This window comes from Agelaius tricolor, unplaced genomic scaffold (assembly GCF_023055355.1).
Source record: "Agelaius tricolor isolate 1412-34295 unplaced genomic scaffold, bAgeTri1.0.p SCAF_7, whole genome shotgun sequence".
In the NCBI taxonomy this organism is placed as follows: domain Eukaryota; kingdom Metazoa; phylum Chordata; class Aves; order Passeriformes; family Icteridae; genus Agelaius; species Agelaius tricolor.
In genome coordinates, this window is record NW_027269267.1 from 16,313,606 (window position 1) to 16,335,431 (window position 21,826).

Consider the following 21,826-nt stretch of genomic DNA (forward strand, 5'->3'; position numbering starts at 1 on the left):
CAATACAAAACACACAGTGGTGTGTTATGTCCCTGTAGGGAAATTGTTAAAGCCAGATTATTTTCAGTGGTAGGCAGACCTGAAATGGGATGCATCCTTTTCATTCCTATAAGTGCTATTTATGCATTGGAGTGGGAGAGGAATGAGAGCAGCAGTGAGTTTGTGACAGTAATTAATGAGGTATTTATTTTGAAGTTTTAAACTGAAAATAAGTCATAATTTATTTATTTGCAGACTGAAACGAAGCATAATCCTGGTGTTTATTTTTCAGATCTCTCTAGGAGTTCAGCCAATTCAGAATTTAAATAATCTTGGATCAATTACACTTCCTCCATCCTTGCTGAAAAATTTACGCACTGAAGAGTTGGACTTGGCTTCTAGAATTATATTCAACTTCTTTAAAAAGACCACTGTGTTCCAGGTATTTTTTTTGGCCCACTGTTCATAAGGTTTTAAATTCAAGCTTAGAGCAAAATATGAATGGATTTTTTTTTCCCCACAAAACACATTTTAAAACTTCTGACTTAAAAAATAATTACTTTTGTCCAGTGCTTTTTCCACATAGTAAATGAGCTTGTGGGTGCTGTACTCTAGTATTGTTTCCTTTAAGATTTTAAAATCTTAAATTTTTTTGTCGTTCCAGGACCTGTCTTTGAAGAATGCATCTTTAATCAGCAGTGTTATATCATCAAGTGTTGCTAACCTCACTATTAGTAACTTAACGGCAAATGTTACTGTCCTTTTACAGAATATCAAGCCTAATCAGGTAAAATTTACATTTTGGCAGACTTAAAGTACAGTTTTGTTGACTCCACTGAAGTTGTTGTAGTGGAAACATTTGACTAAGAATACAGGTCAGCTTGTTCTGCTTTACTAGTGTGGACATTTCATTTAAAACTGGACATTAAAAATAACTCCTGTTTGCTTATTTGCCACTTGTATAAATTTTGGTTCTCAAGTAGTGTAAGGCAATGCTCTATCACAAATTCATTCCGCTTTATCTTTCTTATTTACTTGTCTGTCTTATTCTACAAAGAATAAAAGCTCTTAGAGGGAACACTGAAAGCATGGGTTGCTATCGTAGATGCTGTAGTCATGACATTTGTGGGTGTTGTATGGCCAGAAAATAATATAAATCTGTTTTCTTAGGGGAACTGAAACACAGGATTGTATCATCAGGAAGTATTAGGATTCTTACACACCATCTCTTTCTGAAAGGAGCATCAAAGATTAAAATCTTCTATCTCATATCTTAAGAGAGTTTTAAATATTCAATTATTATAAACTGACAAATGTGGGGATTCCACTAATTGACCTGGAGTTTTTTAGGAGCTGGCTTAGCGGTGTCTTTACTTGTTTTGACATAATAATAAGTTTTGAGCTATAACTGTAGAAGTATTAGTATTTATAGCAATATCGTGTATTTCTGCTGGTATTTATAGAATTTGCACGTGTGTGAGGAAATCTATGTGTAAATGTTTAACATTGTGATAGTAGGAAGTGATCAAATATTTGCAAATGAAAAGGTTTTTCCTTTTCTGTGTGATCATGACTTCAAAACTTACAAGATCTGGAAGGAGGAGAAATCCCAAGAATTTGTATGGTGTGGGAAGACATTGAAAAAGCATTCAAAAGGTTCTACCAGGAACAGAATTTTGCATAAGCACAAGAGCTAGTTCCTGTCTTGTGACTTCAAATCTGTTCAGTGTCGGGTTCGGCTGTCTGTCTCTGCCCCGACACGGGTAGGGTGGTTCTTTGGTGGGCGCGATGCAAAGGACGAGTCTGGACTCTTCAGCTTTCGGTCTTCAGGTTGTTTATTATTTCTTATCTACAAAATTTTTCTGTCTGCCCAACAGAGGTCTGATCTGCAGGCAGTCACAGGCACTCTCTGACCACCCACGGGGCGGTCATGTCTTTTTATACTAAAACCTACGTATACAATATTTACCTTTATTTCCCAATGCTTTTCACCCATGTTGGCAAGTGCACCTTCACCAGAAACCAATCCCCAAGTGCCAACATCATCACAGGAGATGGAGGACAAGAAGAAGAAAGAAGAAGGACAAGACACGCCCTGATCCCTCCATCTTGTCTCCATAACCCCCCTGTACCAAAAACCTTAAAGTCTATATCTCACCCTCTAAATGTGTCTCTTTTACACCTTGTACTCTAAAGCGATTCTCTTGTCCTCAGACTCTTGTTACTTCTGTGGATGGATCAAAATCAAGCCACCAAGCACTCTTGGCAACATTCCAGGGTTTTCGAGACCCCCAAGGGTTCTCCTGGCATCTCTGGACATCGGGAACGATGTGCTGAGATCCCACAGTTCAGCATATTTTTGCATGCACTTTTCAATCCTTTTATGCACCTAAATTTATTTTGTGTTCACATAGAAGAGGCATATTTGCTGTATACAGTGTTTATTCTTCCCTGTATTTTGTAGATCATTCATAAATCATTTGATTCTAAACTCACAGTTTAGTAACTTGTTTTTTGGTTTTTTTTGTTTACACTCCTAAACAGGATAATTCGACAGTTAGATGTGTTTTTTGGGACTTCAATAAAAATGGTAAGTACTTGAGATCTCCCAAGATGCTATGCTGTTTTAGCTATGTTAAAAGCTATGTTTATTCACATTGATATAAATTAAACCTTTTATGAATTACAAAGCTGCTTTTTTTAACAGGTGGACATGGAGGCTGGTCATACGAAGGTTGCATAGTGAAAGAAAGTAGAGTAAATGAAACAGTCTGTTCATGCAACCATCTCACAAGTTTTGCAGTTTTGATGGTAATTATTTTAAGAATTATGCAATCTTACACATTTAACCTTGAGTTGTGTTAAGCAAATGAAGACCCAATAAGCCCATGCAAGCTAATAAATAATACTCAGGTTCTATTCACTTTAGTGTTAGTGCAGGTAGCCATACAATTAGGCACATGCTTAAGCTCCTTGTTGAATGGGAGTCCATGGGTTCCACTGGAGGAAAAAAAAGTTCTTTAAGTGCTGCAGATTTCTAATTTAGGCAGGCAATTTGTTTATACTCCAAATAAAATTTAGGAAATCAAATTTTAAACAGATTTTTAATCAAATGGGGTTTCACAATTAGGGTCATAGAATTATAAAATAATATCTCAAGTTGGAAGGGACCCATAAGGACCATGGAGTTCCAGCTCCCTGCTCTTTACAAGACTAGCTTGGCTTTTTTTTTCATCTAACCTTTTTTAAGAGCCATGATAAAAGGAATGGAGTCCTTTTTTTATTTGTAAGTGTAGAGGGAAAGGTGTGTTTTGATTTTTTAAATTTTTCTTTATATTTTTCCAATAAATAAACCTGTTCTCTGAAAATAACTTCTGTTTCTGTTTTAGGACTTGTATGGAAGTACTCCTCTGAATCCCACACAAGAATTGGTACTGACTTTTATATCATATATAGGCTGTGGCCTCTCTGCAATTTTTCTTTCTGTTACTCTTGTGACCTACATAGCCTTTGAGTAAGTACCCATTCAGCTGAGCTCCCAGTATTCTTCAATTGTGATTGATTGTAGTCTTCACTGAGAAATCCTTTTCAATAGGTATGGATTCTGTCTCCACAAATAATGCACAGATTTGGCCAGTTCACCAGGAAGATGTTGATTCAGTCTTCAGAAATGTTAATCTGATCAACAAGTAAATTATCATGAGGCTCTAGGCAGTAAAAAGTGAAGAAGTAGCACTCTGAAGTATTTTATAATGAATTATCATAATAGAAGTGTGAAGGAATGTATTTAAGATACAATGCACAAAAAAGCAGTATGGAATTTTAGCATTTTTAAAAGCATTTGTATTCTTTCTTTATTCTCTCATTATTCTAATACTGGGACTTGCCTCTGTCAAGGCTTTAGATGCCCAGTCAAAAGCTTGACCTAGTTTAAAAACAAAGAACAGACACCTTTTGGGTTTGGGTAGCAATGTAGCAAGAAGTCCAACATACAATGGAAAAAAAAATAGCCACCTAACACTTTGACTCCAATATTGTCTGTATCTATGTAACCTTTTCTTAAAAACTTTATATATACAGACCATTACTTAGGAAGTATGTTGTAAATTATTTTCTCCATGTATAAGTGCAACACATGCAGCATTGTATATGAATGAAAATTTAATTTTTTTCCCTTGGCATTTGTGACTGCCGAAGACTGCAAGAGAGGGAGTAAGCCGGGGATCCATGGACAGCTGATGTCATCTCATGAATGTTCTTTTTTTTATTTTTTGTAGGAAAATCCGGAGAGACTACCCCTCCAAAATACTTATTCAGCTGTGTGCTGCATTACTTCTACTCAACTTAGTTTTTCTCCTTGACTCATGGATTGCACTGTATGACACACGAGGCCTGTGCATTGCAGTTGCAGTATTTCTTCACTATTTCCTCTTGGTTTCCTTTACCTGGATGGGCCTGGAAGCTTTCCACATGTATCTGGCCCTTGTGAAGGTCTTTAACACCTATGTACGGAAATACATTCTTAAATTTTGTCTTGTTGGTTGGGGTATGTATTTTTTTTCCTTCTTTATGCTAAATAGATAATTCCTCTTACCAAGTATTTCAGTGAATATGATACAGGTCAGAAATTAAAATTAGGCAGTCATTAAATGTTTTGATATATGTTCCACCTTTCTGAGGCATGGAGTCCCCCCAGCTGCAGAGCTGAAGTTTCTGCAATTCAAAGTGATAATGAATTTTCCTTGTCCTAGTACAATAGAACCAATTTTGAATGTGCATGCTTTCATCATTTTGAGAATAAATGCCTATAAGTAAATCTTCTATTTCTGGAATAGCACTGTTGCTAACAAAAATCAGCAAAACCAGATCTAACTGGATAAATGATGAAGAGATTCTGGGCCTGATTTTTATCTCCTATTTGTTTCTTAAAACATAAGTAAGAACGAAAATCAGTTATGCTGTAAGAGATATTTTGAAGCACTTTGAAGACTAATGGTATTTGTTGATTTATTCAGAAAGTTTTAGAGCTGGCTGTGAAGGACTCCTCTTGTTTCTTTGCAAGTTGAGCTCCTGAGCAGTTTGAATGCTGCAATTTTTCAGACAGCTAGTAGTCAGCAGAATTCAACAGCCAAATTTCAGAAACAATATGTAGATTTTGTAGCAAAATATAGTATTTTCAAGTCCTCATAATACTGTCTCTGTTAGGATTTTTATGTATATGTTTTCTCATAATCTTTTAGGGTTACCAGCAATAGTTGTGTCCATTGTGTTAGCAGTATCACCAGATAATTATGGACTTATAACCACTGGAAAGGTTTCCATAAATGGACCTGATGAATTGTGAGTGAAAGGGAGGAGCTCTGGGGGAGGTGAGGGTGGGGAGTGGAGGGAGGTCCTACAAATTGCTTTTCTTTAAAGTGGGGGAAGGCAAGAAAGCAATAGTAGTGCTTTGAAATAGTACAACTCTACAGTATCTTGTGTTTTAGGGTTATTGCCTTTATGAAGGCTCATATCCTTTGGCCAAAAAAAAAAACTAGCTTCTTTTGTAAAAGGCAAAAATAGTTTGCGTGCAAGAAACTACAAGTTTGTCTCATGTTTATTTCACTTAGTTTCTGTTTGTGATAATGGTTGACAGACTGTTCTTCTGTTCTAGCTGCTGGATCAAAAATAGAATTGTCTTCTATATTACTGCTGTGGGATACTTCTGCCTGGTATTCCTGATCAATATCAGCATGTTCATTGTTGTGCTGATCCAGCTCTGTCGTATCAAAAAGAAGAAACAACTCGGTGCTCAAAGGAAAACCAGTATCCAAGACCTTAGGAGTGTTGCTGGCCTCACATTCTTGTTGGGAATTACTTGGGGGTTTGCTTTCTTCACAGTAAATGAGGTGTTTACTTACCTCTTTACCATTTTCAACACTTTGCAAGGTAAGTTTGTACTCCACGTAACAGCTCCCTGTCTATAATATAACAAACCAAACATTTTGAAACATCATTTTCTTGATTCAGCAATAAAAATTTAAATTTGATATGTGCAGTAGCATGTTAATTATATTAGAGATGAGATGGTACTGCTTTACAGTAACCTTAAGTTGCAGTTTTGTTATGATAAGGTACAGAAAAACTAGATACTATTTATATAGGTATGGTATATTTATAAATATTGTCACTTTAAAAGTGTATACAAACCAGATATCCCTGGAAGTGACTGTGTTTCCACTAATAAACAGATTAATTTTGAATACTCAGTTACTTTAAGTGTTCATGTTATGATGTAGTTCATGTAGTGAAAACAGTATTGTTTTTTCAGTTCCCCTAAGGCATCTGGGGAGGTTTGACATTCAGCAAAGGGTCATTGAGACAGGCAAGGCTGAAACATCTAAAAATTAGTGACCCAACTCTTAAGCATGGCCTATATAGTACTTAAGAATATATGAGAAGTAGATATGAAAACATAAACTTTTGCAAAGGCAGGTGCTACTGGACATATCCAAAAGCAGAGTTGCCACATAGACTTTTATATAAACAGGAGGGATTGTAGCTGTCCTCAGTGTCCTAAATATACCTGAATTGCCCTTCTGAAGTTTGGATCCAAACTTCTGCTTAAATGGCACTTAGATGACTGACTGGATGGTTTCCCAGAGAGACTAAAACAGTGAAAATTGCTGTTCAGTGTATACACCTTGCCCCTATTTGCTGTGTTGATTTACTATTATTTACTACTCATTCTAAACCTAATACAACTGTTTCCCATTGCAGATTGGAAACTGTGCAAAGATTAAGTGCTACTTTCCCATAAAGGGGGGCAATTGTGATGAACTTTTAAGCAGGAGAAGTTGGATGCCACCCTGTGTCAGTTAGTAGCAAATAAGAAGTAGACAAAGAAACTGTAATGTGGCGCTGGTAGGGCACCATCCCTTCTAGTAAATATTTGAAATTGTGGTAAAGGGGGTACCATTTATTATTATTTTAGATATGAGTTATTTTCTTTGGGTGAGTGCTCAAAATTTTGTAGCATCAGTAGTAATAGGTTAGCTGCTAATATAAGATGTAACAGTATCACAGGATGTGCTAAAAAAGCTTCATAATCTGATAGCATGGTATCACACCCTCTCTTTGACAGTGCTTTGAAATCTTTTCCAAAAGCATTAAGCAAATTTCAAGATCAACAGAATTTTTCCCTTCTTATTTGATAAAATAAAACTTTATGCTCTTTGTGCATTTGGTTGTATTTGTTGTTTTTTCTTTTGTGTGTATGATTCCTCTAATCTATGTAAGGAAAAAGTGCTCTGCAATGTTCAGAGTTGTAAACTTTTTCAGCAAAGAAAAATGTCATTACTTTTTATTAGAAATTTAAAGAAATGAAAGAAAACCAAAACATTGTTCATTAGGAAGTAGTAAAAGTGAATTTTGCAGCAATCGTTTTATGTTATTGCTTTGCAGGGTTCTTCATTTTCATCTTCTATTGTGTAACAAAGGAGAATGTCCGTAAACAGTGGAGAAGATATCTTTGTTGTGGGAAATTCAGGCTGGCTGAAAACTCTGGTAAATATTAATATTGTTTTTAGCTTCTGAATTCTTATATTTAGTGTTAAGTTCCTGGTATTTTGTAATAATTACAAAAAAAAAACCAAAAACCACAAACCCCCCCCCAAAAACCAATTGATCATGTTGCTGCAGTTGCAGTTGTAGTTTATTATCCAAGATACAGTAAACTTCCAAAATTCTACTCTTTGAAGGTGGTAGCTGATGCAGCGCTTGCATGTTTACATGCTGCTGCCTTAAGCTGCTAACTGCTAAGAGATGACCTCTTCCACTGCAGGGTAAAGGCATGTCTTTGCAGAAGACTTTTGGTCAGTTAGAAACGGTAAGATTTGTTCCAGCTTGTGGGTCAGCCATAGTTTTACCAGTTATTTCCACATAAACAAAGGAAAGCATGGTTTAAATCAAAGAAGACATTAATTACTTTATGTTATTTTGTTACTAAGTAGTTTTCCTCTTGTAAAGCCATGTATTTTTATACACTTTCACTTAGAGAATCAACTGCACTTCAGTTATTTTTCTGATCTGCTCTGCAGTTGTAAAACAATGACAGTTGACTGCTTGTATTTTAAAAAGGGACAAGAGAAAAGGAACTAGATTTAAATAATTTTAAACATCAAGACTCATTGCATTCTTACAATATAATTCTGCCTAGAATACTGCAAGAAGTGTGTAAAGCCTTGGTTTTATATCAATTCAGTTGCATTATTAACTATATTTTTATATAGTGCTTGTGTGAGTTGTATGATTTCCTGTTTTAGACTGGAGTAGAACTGCTACAAATGGTTTAAAGAAGCAGACTGTAAATCAAGGAGTATCCAGTTCTTCCAACTCCTTACAATCAAACAGTAACTCCACTAACTCTACAACACTGCTAATGAATAATGATTATTCAGTCCATGCAAATGGAAATGGTAAGTATAATGCAAAATAGTGTATCTTCAGAAGTAAAATTCTCCATCCTTCCTGTTCTAACATAGTACTGTCCTCTGCACTGCTGCCCTCTGCTCTTCCTGAGGAGTTGAAATGCAGTAGCACTGCACTCAATTTCACTTGCAGTTTGCTGTGGCTTATTTGTCTGTTGAGAAAGCTTGATATGAATCACCACTGAAAGTACTTATTAAAAACTAACTTTTTTCAGTGAACATAATCTAGTTCACACTCTTGCAGGGCACATGTCATGGTGCTGGTTTGAGCTCTCAGTAAAGTCAATCAATTTTTCAAACAGAAAAATAACTTACAAATGTGTAATATATAAAACCCTAAGTCAAGCAAAACTCAGAAGACATTACCCCTGTGTGCCTGAGGTATTTTTCCCAACTGATCAAGAGCTGAGGCTAAGTCATGTCATCAACTAGAATGTTTATTATGAAGCTGTTGAACATGCTTAGAGAGGCTGTGTTGTCCTCATTTCCTGGCCTATGCTGTCAGAAGACAGCACATAATCAACAAGATTATATCAGCAGATAACCTCTCAGCTATACAGAGCAAAAGCTGTGGAATTTGTATGTGGGTTAGAAGTTACTGTTCCTTTAAGTGTACTAACTGCATATTGCAGTGAAATCACAACACTTCAGGAGATGGCATTTGGACATGCCTTGCACAGCTTTCTAATTTGAGGTTGTTTTTTTTTTCTCACATTCTTTTGTAAAATCTCCCTGTCTGGATACCACATAATGCAATAATTAGCATACTTTTTATCTAACAGATCAGTTGAGAACCAGCATCCAGTGACACTCACTATCATTAGACATAAAGTAAGGCAATATTTTTAGGTAGAAGTATTTCCTTTCAAAGAGAGAAATTTCCAGGCACAAAGGCCTGCGTGTCTTGTAGAGTTCTTTTTTCCCTGCTATGTTAATTGCTCTGATGAAAGAAGCCATCTCTCCCTGCAATATCTGACATGCTTATATTAAGCTACAAAAGCATTTTGACTGCTTTTCTCAACAGAAAGAAAGAGCAGAAATGTTCTATTGATTTTGTTTGTTGTAGCAACCAAATGAATGAGCCTGTTGCAGCTTTCTGGAAAGTTTTGTTCTTTTGGGTATTTTGGAATGAGATGCTAAATTGATGATCTAAACCATTGAGTGAGGCCAATTCTGTTGGCTGTGCTCCAATTCTGTCCTACTGTATTCACATAATCAGACCTTTCCAGTCTGTCTGTGTGTCCTGTGCCAAAAGCTTCTTAGACAAAAGCAGCTGAAAGAACTTTGATAAAACCTTGTTCCTGTGCACTTACAAACATGGATGTCTCACCTAATTTCCTATTTTATTTATTATTTTGAATGCTGTGAACCTCGTACCACATCCTCCATTCATATCAAGAGGGTTGTATGATACCTTGCCTGCATAGTTTGACTAAATAATTGCTTTGTAAGAAGAGGCTAAACCTATAACTAAACTGGATAGCTCCCAGCAAAGCTCTTGGAGGCAATTCCTTACACCTAATCTTCCAAACATGGGGCAGTTGTATCTCAGAAGAGCTGGGCTAATGCCTCCAAAAGGTATTAGACTGCTGTTAGATAGGAACATGGGACCTAATAATTTGCTGCACCTGATTGCTCTCCTCTCAAAGCTGGAACTTGAAAATAACATTGCAACACTTCATTTTAAAAAGTGACCTCCAAAACCAAAAACACTCTAGAAATTTAGAGCTGTGTCATAAATATACTGAGCTGTAAACACTTTATGGTTTTAGCTTCACTGCTTCTACTGAAATGCTATTCCAGATTCAGGACTGAATGACTTACTGTGGTAAGTTTGGGATGTCTCTAGAGCCTGTGACTTTGCTTTCCTACTGGACTTCATCTTTTTATGGCCTTCTAATATTTCCTTATTTTCAGTTTTTCTCTTGCAGATTTTCATGTTTCAGAAACTACAATTAGGTATCACATGGCTGAACCTCCAGATTTTCTAACTGAGGAACACAAACCATCTTTCTGAATTTTTCACAGAAAAGCCTTATTTTCTTCTCAGCTTTTGCCCTAACATTAGGGCACAGCTATTTTGAACACCCCTAAGATAAAAGAGTGTTAGGCAGGCAGGGGGTTAAACAACAATCACAGTGTTAGCAAGCATGGTTATTTTCTATCATTTCAACCTTTTTCTTATTTGAATTAATGAACAAAGCTTTTCTGCTTGTCATACCCTGTCTACATATGTGCCTGTTTAAGTGCTTGTTGGCTGTTTAAATTAATAACTAAATTTTTAAAAGTCCAAACTGAAGTGTTTGCACAAATACTTAGAATAAAAAACCACAAATTCTCATTAAAAATATTTAGAATGTGATACATAGTGGCAGGAGATTTATCCACTGAACTAAATGTTTGTGGAGCATTTCAGTAAAAGGCTTCAGTCAGCAATGGTATTAGATGTGTTCATTGTGGATTCACCTAAATGGGTTAGATTCTCTGCAGTCTAAGAATGGTTTTTGACCCATGATCAGACCTAGGCCCTATTCTGATTGTCCTTCAGAAGTAAATGCTGTAAGTTGAATTCCTTGTACTCTCACTTTCTTCTTTCAGATGCATGGCACATCTGAGATACCCTTAAAACTTAATTCATTAGAGCAAATCATTAAAATGAGGAGTAATTTGCATCTTATCTAGTGATACTTATTCCAAGTCAAGTCTACATTTTGAGAATTGTGACCTTCATTGCTTAAAATATTGAACCCTTGTGCATAAATATATTAACATCTCTCAAATATTAGGATTTCATACAGGAAAAGAAATATATACAAAATATTTACCAAAAATACACATTTTAAAATTGTTGCAGGGATAAAATGAGAGTGTATGAACTCCCTATAGTGACTAAAAAAACCATGGAAGGCTTGATTCTGAACCTTTCTGATAGGGAATGCACTTTTTTGTTTCAACAGGCCATCTTTCCAGTGAGAAGAATGGTGTTTGTTTCAGTGTACAGAATGGTGATGTGTGTCTCCATGACTTTTCAGGCAAACAACTTGTATTCCAAGACAAGGATGATACTGGCAGCCAAGAAAGCCAAATCTCCCTCAGAAGGACTTCAAAGAGAGGAAGCCTAAGTTCTATGGACAAAATGTGATTTCCTTTTAAACAGCACATTGTTTTACAGTGTGAAGTAGAGTTTTACTTTAGCAGTTTTACATAATGTGAGCAGACCAAGAACTGGTTTTATTTAATATATGGTACTGGAACTTCAAGGCAGCCATGCAATGGATTGACAAGGACAATTATTAAGAAAAAAAAAAAAACAAGAAAAGAAAAGGAACCTATTATTCCTATTATTTTGACGAGGTCTTGGATGTCAGATTACAGCTGGCACACTTCCATTTTTTTTCTTCATCAAAGTGGGGGTTTTGAGGGGTTTTTTAACATTTAAACAAAAGTTTTATTTAGACTTTTTTCATTACAATTAAGTTTATCTGGATATAATGCTTAGTAGTACTGTATAAATGTAGAAAGTTACAACTTGTGCATACAAACGATGTTAACTTTAAAAATGTTAGCTACACTGTCTTTTTGTACGTTTTAGTAGCAAACTCTGCAGTGATGTATATAAGAAAATATCAACCTTTAAGCATCTCAATGATACTTTTATATTTATTTCTTGTAATATAAATTTAAATATACCTATGTATAGAAAAAATAATTGGTATTTTGTTTGTAACTTTTATTGTGAGTTTGCATTTTTCTTTAGATAATTATCTTTAACATAGAATGCAACAAAATTTGTCCAGTAAGTGGATTACTTATAGTGGTTTGAATATATTCACTAGATGCAGAACTGTAAATAACAAACACAATTGGTCTTGAACATTTAGCTACCTTTTAGTACACCATAGAGGGATAGAAATTGGGTATAATTCAAGTAGAGTGCCATCAATGGAGTATTAAATAGTGTAGGTGATTAAGTACAACTAAGTTGTGTTGGTGGCTTGAGTGAAGCCGTCAGTTTTTGCCATTGATTTCACCAGGCTCAGTATTTATATTGAGTGGTGAAACACTGCTGTTTTTCATTTGCAATGATGGAAGTTGAGAAGTTTGGGGGGGAGGGGAAGCAAGTTGAAGAAAAAATAGAAATAATAAATGACAGCTGCTGTATTTAGTAGCTGAGAAATTGTTTGTTTCTTTGCATGGCTGTTTTTTAAAGGGCAGCTGTTGAGCTATTCTAATGAGTATTTCTGCTTAAACTTTGGCTTGTGGTTGGCAAACCAAATACTGAGGCACTAGCTCAGTAATTGCTGAAGCAAAATTGCATTCCTCTTGTGATATTTACTGAGAACAAAAGAATTTTGAATTTTGGCTCTTCATGTAAAACAGCTGAAAGTCCATACAACATTTTGAAGGTTCCTCCTGAACAGAAATTGGCCTAAGCCCTGGTCTTACCTCTTCTTCCTCACACACGTGTGCAGCTATGGCCACTGCTTTTTCAATTTGCATTCTTGGGCAAAAGTTGGACACTCCCAAAGCAAACTAGGACAAACTGGTGCCAGACTGCAGAGTACCAGGCCCTGTAGAGAGGGCTGCATGAAGCAGGTGCATGCTGATGGGGATTAAGGGCGTTGCTTTCCCAGTGGGGAGGGCTCAGTTGGGCACCCTGAAAACACTCTCCTCAACAAAAAGCATGAGTTACATGCCTCTTACCTGGGGCTCTGTTGGAGTTAGCAATTGAACCTCTGCAGTGCTCAAACCCCATTGTGGTTCTGTGGGCAACGCATTGGTTCTTTCAGTTCTTTCAGTCACATCCAAAATTACTCTGACTACGCTTTTAAGGGGAGATTTTAAAGTATTTGTTGTGTTTATCCACAGGGTTTTAGCTGCATGCTGGTAAAAGCCCATCCTGGAATGCTAGTAGCTGGAATGCATTTTTGTGAATGCTTTAACTATTTGGCTAATTGCCTTTGCAGTGTTTCTTGTAAATTTATTTAATGTTCTTATATTTATATTTTCAACTGTAAAAAATAATAAAATCGCAGCAAGCACAACACAAAATATATAAACTTTGTCTTTTAGATAAATGTGTCATTAATTCTGGGCTGCGTTACAATTCTTCAGATTACAGGATCAACAGTATGTCACCTCTTGGAGATAAAGCTAACCCAGCTTTTTCATTTATTCTCTACTACATATTTTACCTTGCATGGTTCTGACAGATCTGGATTTTAGCAGAGAAAACCCTGACATAAGTTAGTCCAGTCAAGGCCTGCCCTCAAGACTGCTGAAGCTCTTCCAAAGGAATGCTGTAAGCAAAAGCACATAGCTGAGTTTAGCTTCAGTAATTAAATTCCCTATGAATACACAAATTCCACTGACCTGCTTGGAGTCTTTTTATTTTTACACACTAAAATATGTTAGGATTCTTGAAATAATTTTTATTTTATATATTCCTAGGGGAGATGAGTCCTTTCTGACTTTGCCACTTAATAGCACACTCATATTGTAAAAATTTGCACTTACACCAGCATAATATTTTAGCTCATCCTCAAACTAGGTGAAAACGTGTTTTTACACTGGGTGTTACAGTATCCTTATGGTACTTGGGCTCTTTGACTTTGTTTAGCTAGGACACCCAGAGAGAGCCTGGGGAAAGCTGCAACACCCGCCCAGATCACCAAGTAAAATTCTGTACATTAGTTTGTGGCTGCAAGGGATCTCGGGGGATGTGTAAGGAGGTTTTAAGCTTAGTCAAAGATAAACAGCAACCTGCTGTGTGCAGCTGGCAGCACCCTGCCCAGCAAACTTGGTGCCTAAGTGCAGTCTCTCGAAGAGGCGGTGCCCGAAGGGGGAGGCTGGCGCGGAGCTCAGGGAGCGGTGAGCGGGTCCGTGTTTCGGCTCGGCGCAGGTTTCACCGCTCGGCTCTGGCAGAGGGAGGTGATGAAGCTCCGAGCTCTGTCCTCTGCTCTGCTGGGCAGAACCTACAGAGGTGGGGTCCAACCGCCGCCGAAGGAACCAACGCGGCTGTGAACGCTGCCTTCTCAACCACGACTGTCAGCTATAGGCAATGAAGGAAGAACAGCAAGGAAAAGTGACAATAGTAACTCTGTTAATGCTACAATTTCACGTAAAAAAAAAGGCAATGGTGTTATGAATAAGAAGCTTGACTAGCTTCTTATTGGGAAGCTTGCCCAATATTCAAGCAGCAATCCATTTATTATTTAATACGGTAAAGTATGAGCAATACAGCGCTGGGTACAGTGGGGGAAGTTTTCTCTCCAACTGCACACCGATTGTTGAGGGGTACAGGTATTTATAGGGGTACTCATCAGCTTTTTCAGCAGTTTCTATTTCCAGTTTTTACTCATCAGAAATTTCTATTCTAAATTTTTATGTCATAATTCTATACACTATTGTGATTTTAGGTTTTCTCAGGATGTATCTCAAAAGGAGTATCCCAGATAGTGGCGGTCCAGTTTCCAAAAGAAGAAAGACGAATCCCATCTGGTGGAGTCCAGCTCCCCAGATGTGGGTCCACCTTTTAATTGCAGAGACCATAAATCTAATAACAGTGATGTCCAGCTTCCCTTGGTCAAAACCATAAATCCTTGAGGTGATGTTCATGTTCCTTTTTTAAGCTGTTTTTCTCTGCTTCAATAAGGTGTGAGATAAGCATATTTCCTTTATATATATTCCAAAGCTATAGCTTCAAGGATACAAGTAATATCCTAAAATTATACTTCAAAAGGTAATTATTGCAGAGCTCTTTATGGGTTAACTACAAGCAAAAAGCAACATCCTTAACGCTTTAATTCCAATGCTCCTAAATCAACCAAGGTTAATTGCAAACAAAAGACAAAGGCCTTTTTCCATGCTTTACTTTCCTCAGTTATTATTAGAATTGACAGCTCTCCCATTGTCGGTCTCCACACATTTCGCACTCACAAATTCACACGTCGCCTGTTTGTACCTGACACGAAACACAGCTTTGTATTTCACAACGGGAAAAAATTCTTTCCGAATTTTGAGTGAATACCACACCTTCAGCTACTCTGCTACATCTGTTCTGTGCTTTCATTCCAGCAGATCTCAGACCGGTGGGATTTTTTTAAAGCTGGGGGAAAGAAAAGCTTCCAACAAGTATTCTGGTATTCTCAGCTTTATTTTACGAATTTATGAAGAGGTTCTGTAAAATCGATATTATTTTTTACAAACACAGCCGCGCTTTTGTCACGCCACGCGGCCCCTCCTCCGCTCGGTCCTTGTGCATGGCTGTCCCCGTGTCCCCGCGGTGCCTGAGGGCGGAGGCCGCTGCCGCCCCGCCCCGCTCCGCCGTGAGGGCGGGGAGAGGCCGCCGCCATCTCCGGGTACCGCCGCCCCGAGCGCGGCCGAGCCGGGCAGTCGGGCCCGCTGTGGGGCCATGAGGAGCCGCAGCAACTCGGGGGTGCGCCTGGACGGCTACGCCCGCCTGGTCCAGCGGACCATCCTCTGCCACCAGGTGAGGAGCAGCCGCCGGCCCGGGACGTCTGCTCGGGGCTGGGGGCGCCGGGCGGGGTGGGGCCGTGCCGGGGGCATGGGGCGGCTGCCGGGGCCGGGGGCTGCCGGAGGGACACGAACGTCCCTGCTCCGGCGGCCTCCTGTCCGCTTGTCCCGCCTCCGCCTGCGGAGCAGAGCGGGGAATGCTGAGGCGGTGCGGATCCTGCGGGTAAGCAGGATGTAAGGTGCACTTGGAAATCGCGTGGAAAACACAGCGAGTCTGAGCTTGTAAATTATAATAATATTGTGTATACAATGTCTTCATGGCCGTATGATACACACCCAGCCGTTGTGCGCACTATATCTATCTAGATAGATAGATGGATAGATAGATACACACTACGTACTATGTATATGTGTGTGTATATATGCGTGTGTGTGTGTGTATATATATATATATGTATATATGTACACACACATATGTGTGTGTGTGTATATATATACGCACACACGGCAACAGCAGCATTCCGCCCGGTGACAGAAGAGCCCCGAGCAGGACTTTGTGCCGCGCCTGTCAGCACAGCGCGGTGCGGGTCCCTGCGCGCTCCCCCAGCCCGTGTGTGCGGCGGGACACGTCCCAGAGCTTCCAGTCTGTTCTCCCGCTGTCCGCACTGCTGAGCCTCTGGAGCGTCAGGCGGGGCTGCCTGCACAGGCGAGCAGCGAAAGAAAGAAAATAGCAGCGCTGGTTCCGGGAGATTGTTGTGCACCTTGTGCTTTTTGGTCAGCACAGTGCTCTCTAAGGGTGCTTGTTTTACCCAGGTGGGCACTGAGGACTCAGAAGGTGTTCAGCAGTGTCATGCTTTGTTTGGTTAAAACAATCCAGTATATAAAGATGAGCAGCAGGGTTTTCTGCACAGATCGGTTACCAGATATGTTTTGTTGATGAGAGTTGCAAGAAACTGGTAAGCAATGAAAGAAGAGGCTGGGCTCCAAATGCACTTTGGTCAGTAAGATTTTTGTCACTGGCCATTGTTTTGAGCACAGGGTCCAAACGCCTGTGAATTGATGTTTGTGTACTAATTACTGTAGACTCAGTAGAAACAAATGCAAGAACTGGTATATGTGGCATGAGAATATAATTTTTGGCTCTTCCTGTGCTGGGGTGCAGGAGAAGCTTTTAGCTGTACTCCCATCTCTGCCTATTGTCAGCAAGATGACCTTGGGCAAGTCACTTTGGCTTCCAATGCCTGCTTTGATTTCCTTGTTTGTAAGATGAGAATGCTGATAACAGCTTCCATTAGGGGAGACATGGAGCCTCTGAGATTCAGAGCTCAAACATGCCCCATGAAACGCTTGATGATATAAATATTTAACAATAGGAAAAAGGGTAAGCAAATGGTAATACAGGGGTTCATATTGGTGACCAAGAATTTTGTAATTGCTATTTAAAGCAGTTGGATGAGTGTTCATGATTGTGTATTGCCTTTTCCACAAGGGCTCAATGTGTGGGAGAATTCAGAGGTGGGGAAAGTTTTCTTCTTTGTGTGGAAAGCAATTCGCAGGCTAGCAGCAAGGCAGAGGATCAGTGGTATCTCAAGAGGACCCAGAGAAACGCTCAATGCTCAAGGTTTCTAGGTTTTTAAAATATATTTATATATAGTCTTTCTGTTTTTTTCACTGCAATAGTTTGAAAATGTTGTGTTCAGCCAGGTGAAGAGATGCAGTGCTTGGGCAAGTTAGGAAGGTTTTCTTTGGGCCACATGCAGCTGTGTCTTTCTTGGGAGCAGAAAGTCTGTGGCTGGGTGGGCTTGGATGCTGCTGCTTCACTGCTGCTGGTGCCTTCTTAGTGCCTCCCAGGAAGGAGCCAGGAGCCAGGGAAGTGAGTTTTAGCCATGGAGCAGCCTGGCAGAAGAACCAGAAGGTGTTTAAAATGCTTCTGAGGTGCCACTGCTCAGCAGGGGCTGATGTTGACTGTGACCCTGCACCTCACATGCACAGCTGAGTGAGTGCAGCCTTGGCACATCAGCTGCTGTGCTCTGACAGGGGGCAGGGACACACTCACCACTGAGAGGTGCAGCAAGGGCAACACAGAGTGTGCACAAACAGTGGGCTTTCATCAGGTGTTTAATACACCTGGAGCTAGGTTTTTCAGTAGCAGCAATTGATCTTGTGCTCATTCCAATCACTCTAGATCGATGTGATTTTACAGGCAATTTTTAATGCAGGATATCTGTGCTACCAGGCAGATGTGTTCAAAGAACAGGTTCAACTGAACCTGTTCAGGGCTGACAGCTTTCTCTGTGGCACCTTCCAGGATCAGGTCAGTAGGTTTCTTTTCCCATTTTGCAGATGTTGCATTGTCCTTGTCAGTCCCTGTAGCACACACAGTGATAGTTACCATCCTGTTAAAGGTTATAAAGGAGGAGAAGACCAGACTACTGGCTCCTGTCTGTGGGGGGCCTGCCATCTGCTGCATGTACCCCAAGGCACCGGGGCCAGAGGGATGCTTGGGTGCAGAGCAGACATTGAAAAGCACCACCAGAAGGATGTTCTCAGCTGCTTATTACACCTGTTAAATTGAATGACATAAGAAAAAAATGTGAATCTTAAGATTAGGAAATAGTAAAACTTAACATCTATGTACATTTTAAGTATTGCTATGGTACTATAAGTGAAAAGCATATGGACCTGATAAGGAAAGCTCATACCTTGATGGGTAACTCCAGCTGTATTACAGAATCTCATTGGAAGGAACTTACAAGAATCATCAAGTCCAGCCCCTGGTCCTGCACAAGACCATCCTCAAGACTCACTCACATCATGTTACATCTGGTTTCACAAGCAAATCTACAAGCTTTGCTAGAGCTACCTCAGTTTTCACCTGACAGATCAATGAGACAATCTGTTTAATTTGCACCTTTCAGCAAGATGCTAAATTACTTGCTTTGCTGCTCTTGTTAGAACTTCACTGGTTTTGTGCCTGTCCTGCTGAAGTTCTTATTGACACTTGCTGCCCTGTAGGAGCTGGTGTGTTTTTTGGTTTGGGTTGTTGGGGGGGGGGGGTCGGGTCTTTTTCTTTCCAGATTGATGGATAGATTTAAAAATAGGTTTGGGTATGATACAACAGTTTAAAGTCTTAGTCCAGCAATCAGCTTCCTGTTGCAGTGCTCTCAGCTGGCAGCCTGTGGTGCTGATAAAATTCTTTGCTCCATGGATCTTCTGAGCAGTGTGATTTGCAGGATGAGACCTGCTAGTCTAATTAGCCATCACTGCATAGATGGAATGCTTGAAGACTAGCTAAGCTAAAATCCCTTTGACATCAGGGGGATTAAGTGCACTCAATGTTTCTGTGGCTTCTTTAGCACCTTGTAAACGTTGTAGTTTTCATATGGTGTAAACAGGTAACAGAAGAAAGTAATTGTGGTTTTTAGGAGAAAACACTTCTAAAAAGCTCAAACAAAGACACTTAAAATATTAATTAGTATATTACATTGTTCTGCTAACATTCTGAATGTGCATGAGGAAAGACATTAATGTGTTGTCAGTTCCTGAGAGCCAGCCCCAGTGCACCCCAAAAGCTGGGACCAATTGTAGAGGAGTCAAAGGTGGTGAAATGGTGATAGCTACCCATGGATGTGTTTAATACAACGTCTTGAGCTAGACGAGTCTCTCCCTGGGAGCTGAATAGTCTTTTAAAGTCTGGGATGGGCCATTTCTCTGAGATTCCAATTTGGTACACAGAGACATTTTGATTTTTCAAATGGCAGCTAGCCAGCATGGAGAGTAGGGGAAAATAAACCAAAATGAGCATTTCTCAGCAGAGTGATTTCTATCAAGGCAGGGCTGCAGGTGAGTAGACACCTGTTGTCCTGCATTGGAAGGATGAAACAAAGTGTCCTCTAGGAATGTTGGGAGTATGTGGTCTGCCTTTTGAGACCCTGGTTTTGTTCACATGTGAGCACAGTGCTGAACTGGGACTTCTGTTCCTCCCTGTTTGACTTCTCAAGATCAAAGACAAGTTTTTTAAGCCATTTGCATTCATATGTGCTACTTTCCCCATCAAACAGGTGAGTAGAGGTCCTTCAGCTGTTACTTGGTTTGTGAAGACCTTGCTGAGGCAGGGCTGTTGCAACAGAACTTCATTTCTACTCTGAGGGAGTCACTCAACATTGCTGTATTAAACCATAACAGTGGGGCTGGCTGTGCCAGGTCATGTCTGTCAGGCTGTCACCCATGTGCTGCTCACATGCAGAGACCAGGAAATTGTAACTAAATCCCCTCCCCCTCAAGCCAGCTTTTTAAAAAACAGAGTTGAGTGAACCAGTGTATGGGAGAAATTAAAAATTGGTGGATGTATCCTTTTAAATTTTACTTTTGTAAAAGTAGTCTTTACTATTGTAATCTTTGCCCCTTGTCACACCAGCCCCCCCCAACTGGTCTTCATTCACTGAAATTTTCTTTAAAGGCTTGATTTGATCAAAAATTCTATTGACTTTTGCCTCTTTGTCTCATTTTTTTGTTAGTCAAGAAGGTACAGCCAAGAAAGATGGTCTTAAAAAAATTAAGGATAGTGAAGTGATGGGAATTAATGATGCAATTAAAAATTTAATGGAGTATTTGGGATGCAGGAGACTTCTCAGTGCTCTGCTTTTCAGACAGTACTGCTTTTCAACACCTTCACATTTTTTTTCCTGTACATTTTCCAAAGGAGGATATAAAAAAGGTTTTACGTTCATTTAGCTGTCATAAACTCAGTGGGCAGATGTATAGAAATACTTTTTTAATCTCCTAGAAGATCACCAGTGGTTTTTTACTTTCTAAAGATTATGCCACAGACCACTTACATAGAGGAGCAGATATTCCACACTCAATTTCTAGTGTTAACTCAGTGCCCTCTTTTCCTCATAAATATGTAAAATTTAAATTTCCATTTCCTTGATGTATTCTGCATTTCACTCAGTGACTTAGCTACTAATCCTGAGTGGATGAAGATGTCCAGCTGGATGCTGTAAACTTTACAGCCTGAAGTGTTCAAATAAATTTTGCATTTCACTTGTGTGAGTTTGGGGAAGAAGGATGGGGTCTCACTTCTGTAGGGAATTCATGAGCAGCCACAGTGTGCACTTAGCATGAAATCATCTTTAGTTTGTTACCCTTTAGTACAGAGAGAAGTGATGGGACTTGAGGTGGTGATGTTTGTTCTTTATTCCTTCTGCCATGGTTAGAACCCAGTGACGGGGCTGCTTTCAGCTGGAGCCGACCATAAGGATGCCTGGGTACGGGACAACATCTACAGCATCCTGGCCGTGTGGGGGCTGGGGATGGCCTATCGCAAGAACGCCGACCGGGATGAGGATAAAGCCAAAGCCTACGAGCTCGAGCAGGTGCGTCAAGGCTCGGCATGAACCGGTCCCACTGTTCGGGTTTTCTTACTGGTGTGGTTTTGGAGAGTGCTTTCACACTGTGTCTGGAATCTGGCGGGGTTTTCCCACCTTGGAGTACGTGTTCCAAAGACAGCAACAGCCATGCAGTGTGTGGTGGTGTGCAGTGTCCCTGGCAACTTTCTGGCAAGGAGGATTTGAAGAACTGGATGGCAGAGAGGCTAACATCTGAATTTAACTACAAACAAAACAAAAATATGTAGAAGTCAAACTTCCAACGGTTGGCTGATTGTTGAAAATTAGGCTTCTGAGAGGTTTTGTGCCCCAATTTACAAGGCTCTCTCTGATTAAACCTTGAGGTCCTTCATGAGGTGTGTTATGTTGCAGAAAATCAGGCTTAGGCTGCTTGAATCTTGCAGCAATTTATCTGCTAGACCATTCTTCCCTGTAAAGAGAAGCATGCTATTTAAAGTGGAAGTCTTTGGAATGTGCATGGAGGTTGTCCATGGTGTGTAGGCATGTTTGATC

The 21,826-nt window shown here is 39.6% G+C and overlaps 2 protein-coding genes across 4 annotated transcripts in view; both read left to right on the forward strand.

The window, feature by feature from the left end:
• ADGRG2 (adhesion G protein-coupled receptor G2) overlaps positions 1–13,507 on the forward strand; it is a 59,628-nt gene extending 46,121 nt beyond the window's left edge. For 2 of the 3 annotated variants that reach the window (XM_071430434.1, XM_071430435.1), the window contains exons 18-28: positions 272–421; positions 644–766; positions 2,524–2,569; positions 2,687–2,790; positions 3,369–3,493; positions 4,257–4,525; positions 5,220–5,319; positions 5,633–5,907; positions 7,423–7,524; positions 8,283–8,435; positions 11,405–13,507. In XM_071430434.1, coding sequence (XP_071286535.1) covers positions 272–421; positions 644–766; positions 2,524–2,569; positions 2,687–2,790; positions 3,369–3,493; positions 4,257–4,525; positions 5,220–5,319; positions 5,633–5,907; positions 7,423–7,524; positions 8,283–8,435; positions 11,405–11,589 — 1,632 coding nt within the window. In that variant the 3' untranslated portion in view covers positions 11,590–13,507. The remainder of the gene's footprint in view (positions 1–271; positions 422–643; positions 767–2,523; positions 2,570–2,686; positions 2,791–3,368; positions 3,494–4,256; positions 4,526–5,219; positions 5,320–5,632; positions 5,908–7,422; positions 7,525–8,282; positions 8,436–11,404) is intronic. The other variant, XM_071430436.1, reaches the window with a different exon arrangement.
• A 2,213-nt stretch (positions 13,508–15,720) lies between these two features.
• The window catches only part of PHKA2 (phosphorylase kinase regulatory subunit alpha 2), a 44,154-nt gene continuing 38,048 nt past the window's right edge, over positions 15,721–21,826 (forward strand). Inside the window, exons 1-2 of the mRNA XM_071430438.1 lie at positions 15,721–15,939; positions 21,143–21,301. Of these exons, the coding sequence (XP_071286539.1) occupies positions 15,862–15,939; positions 21,143–21,301 (237 nt within the window). The 5' untranslated portion in view covers positions 15,721–15,861. The remainder of the gene's footprint in view (positions 15,940–21,142; positions 21,302–21,826) is intronic.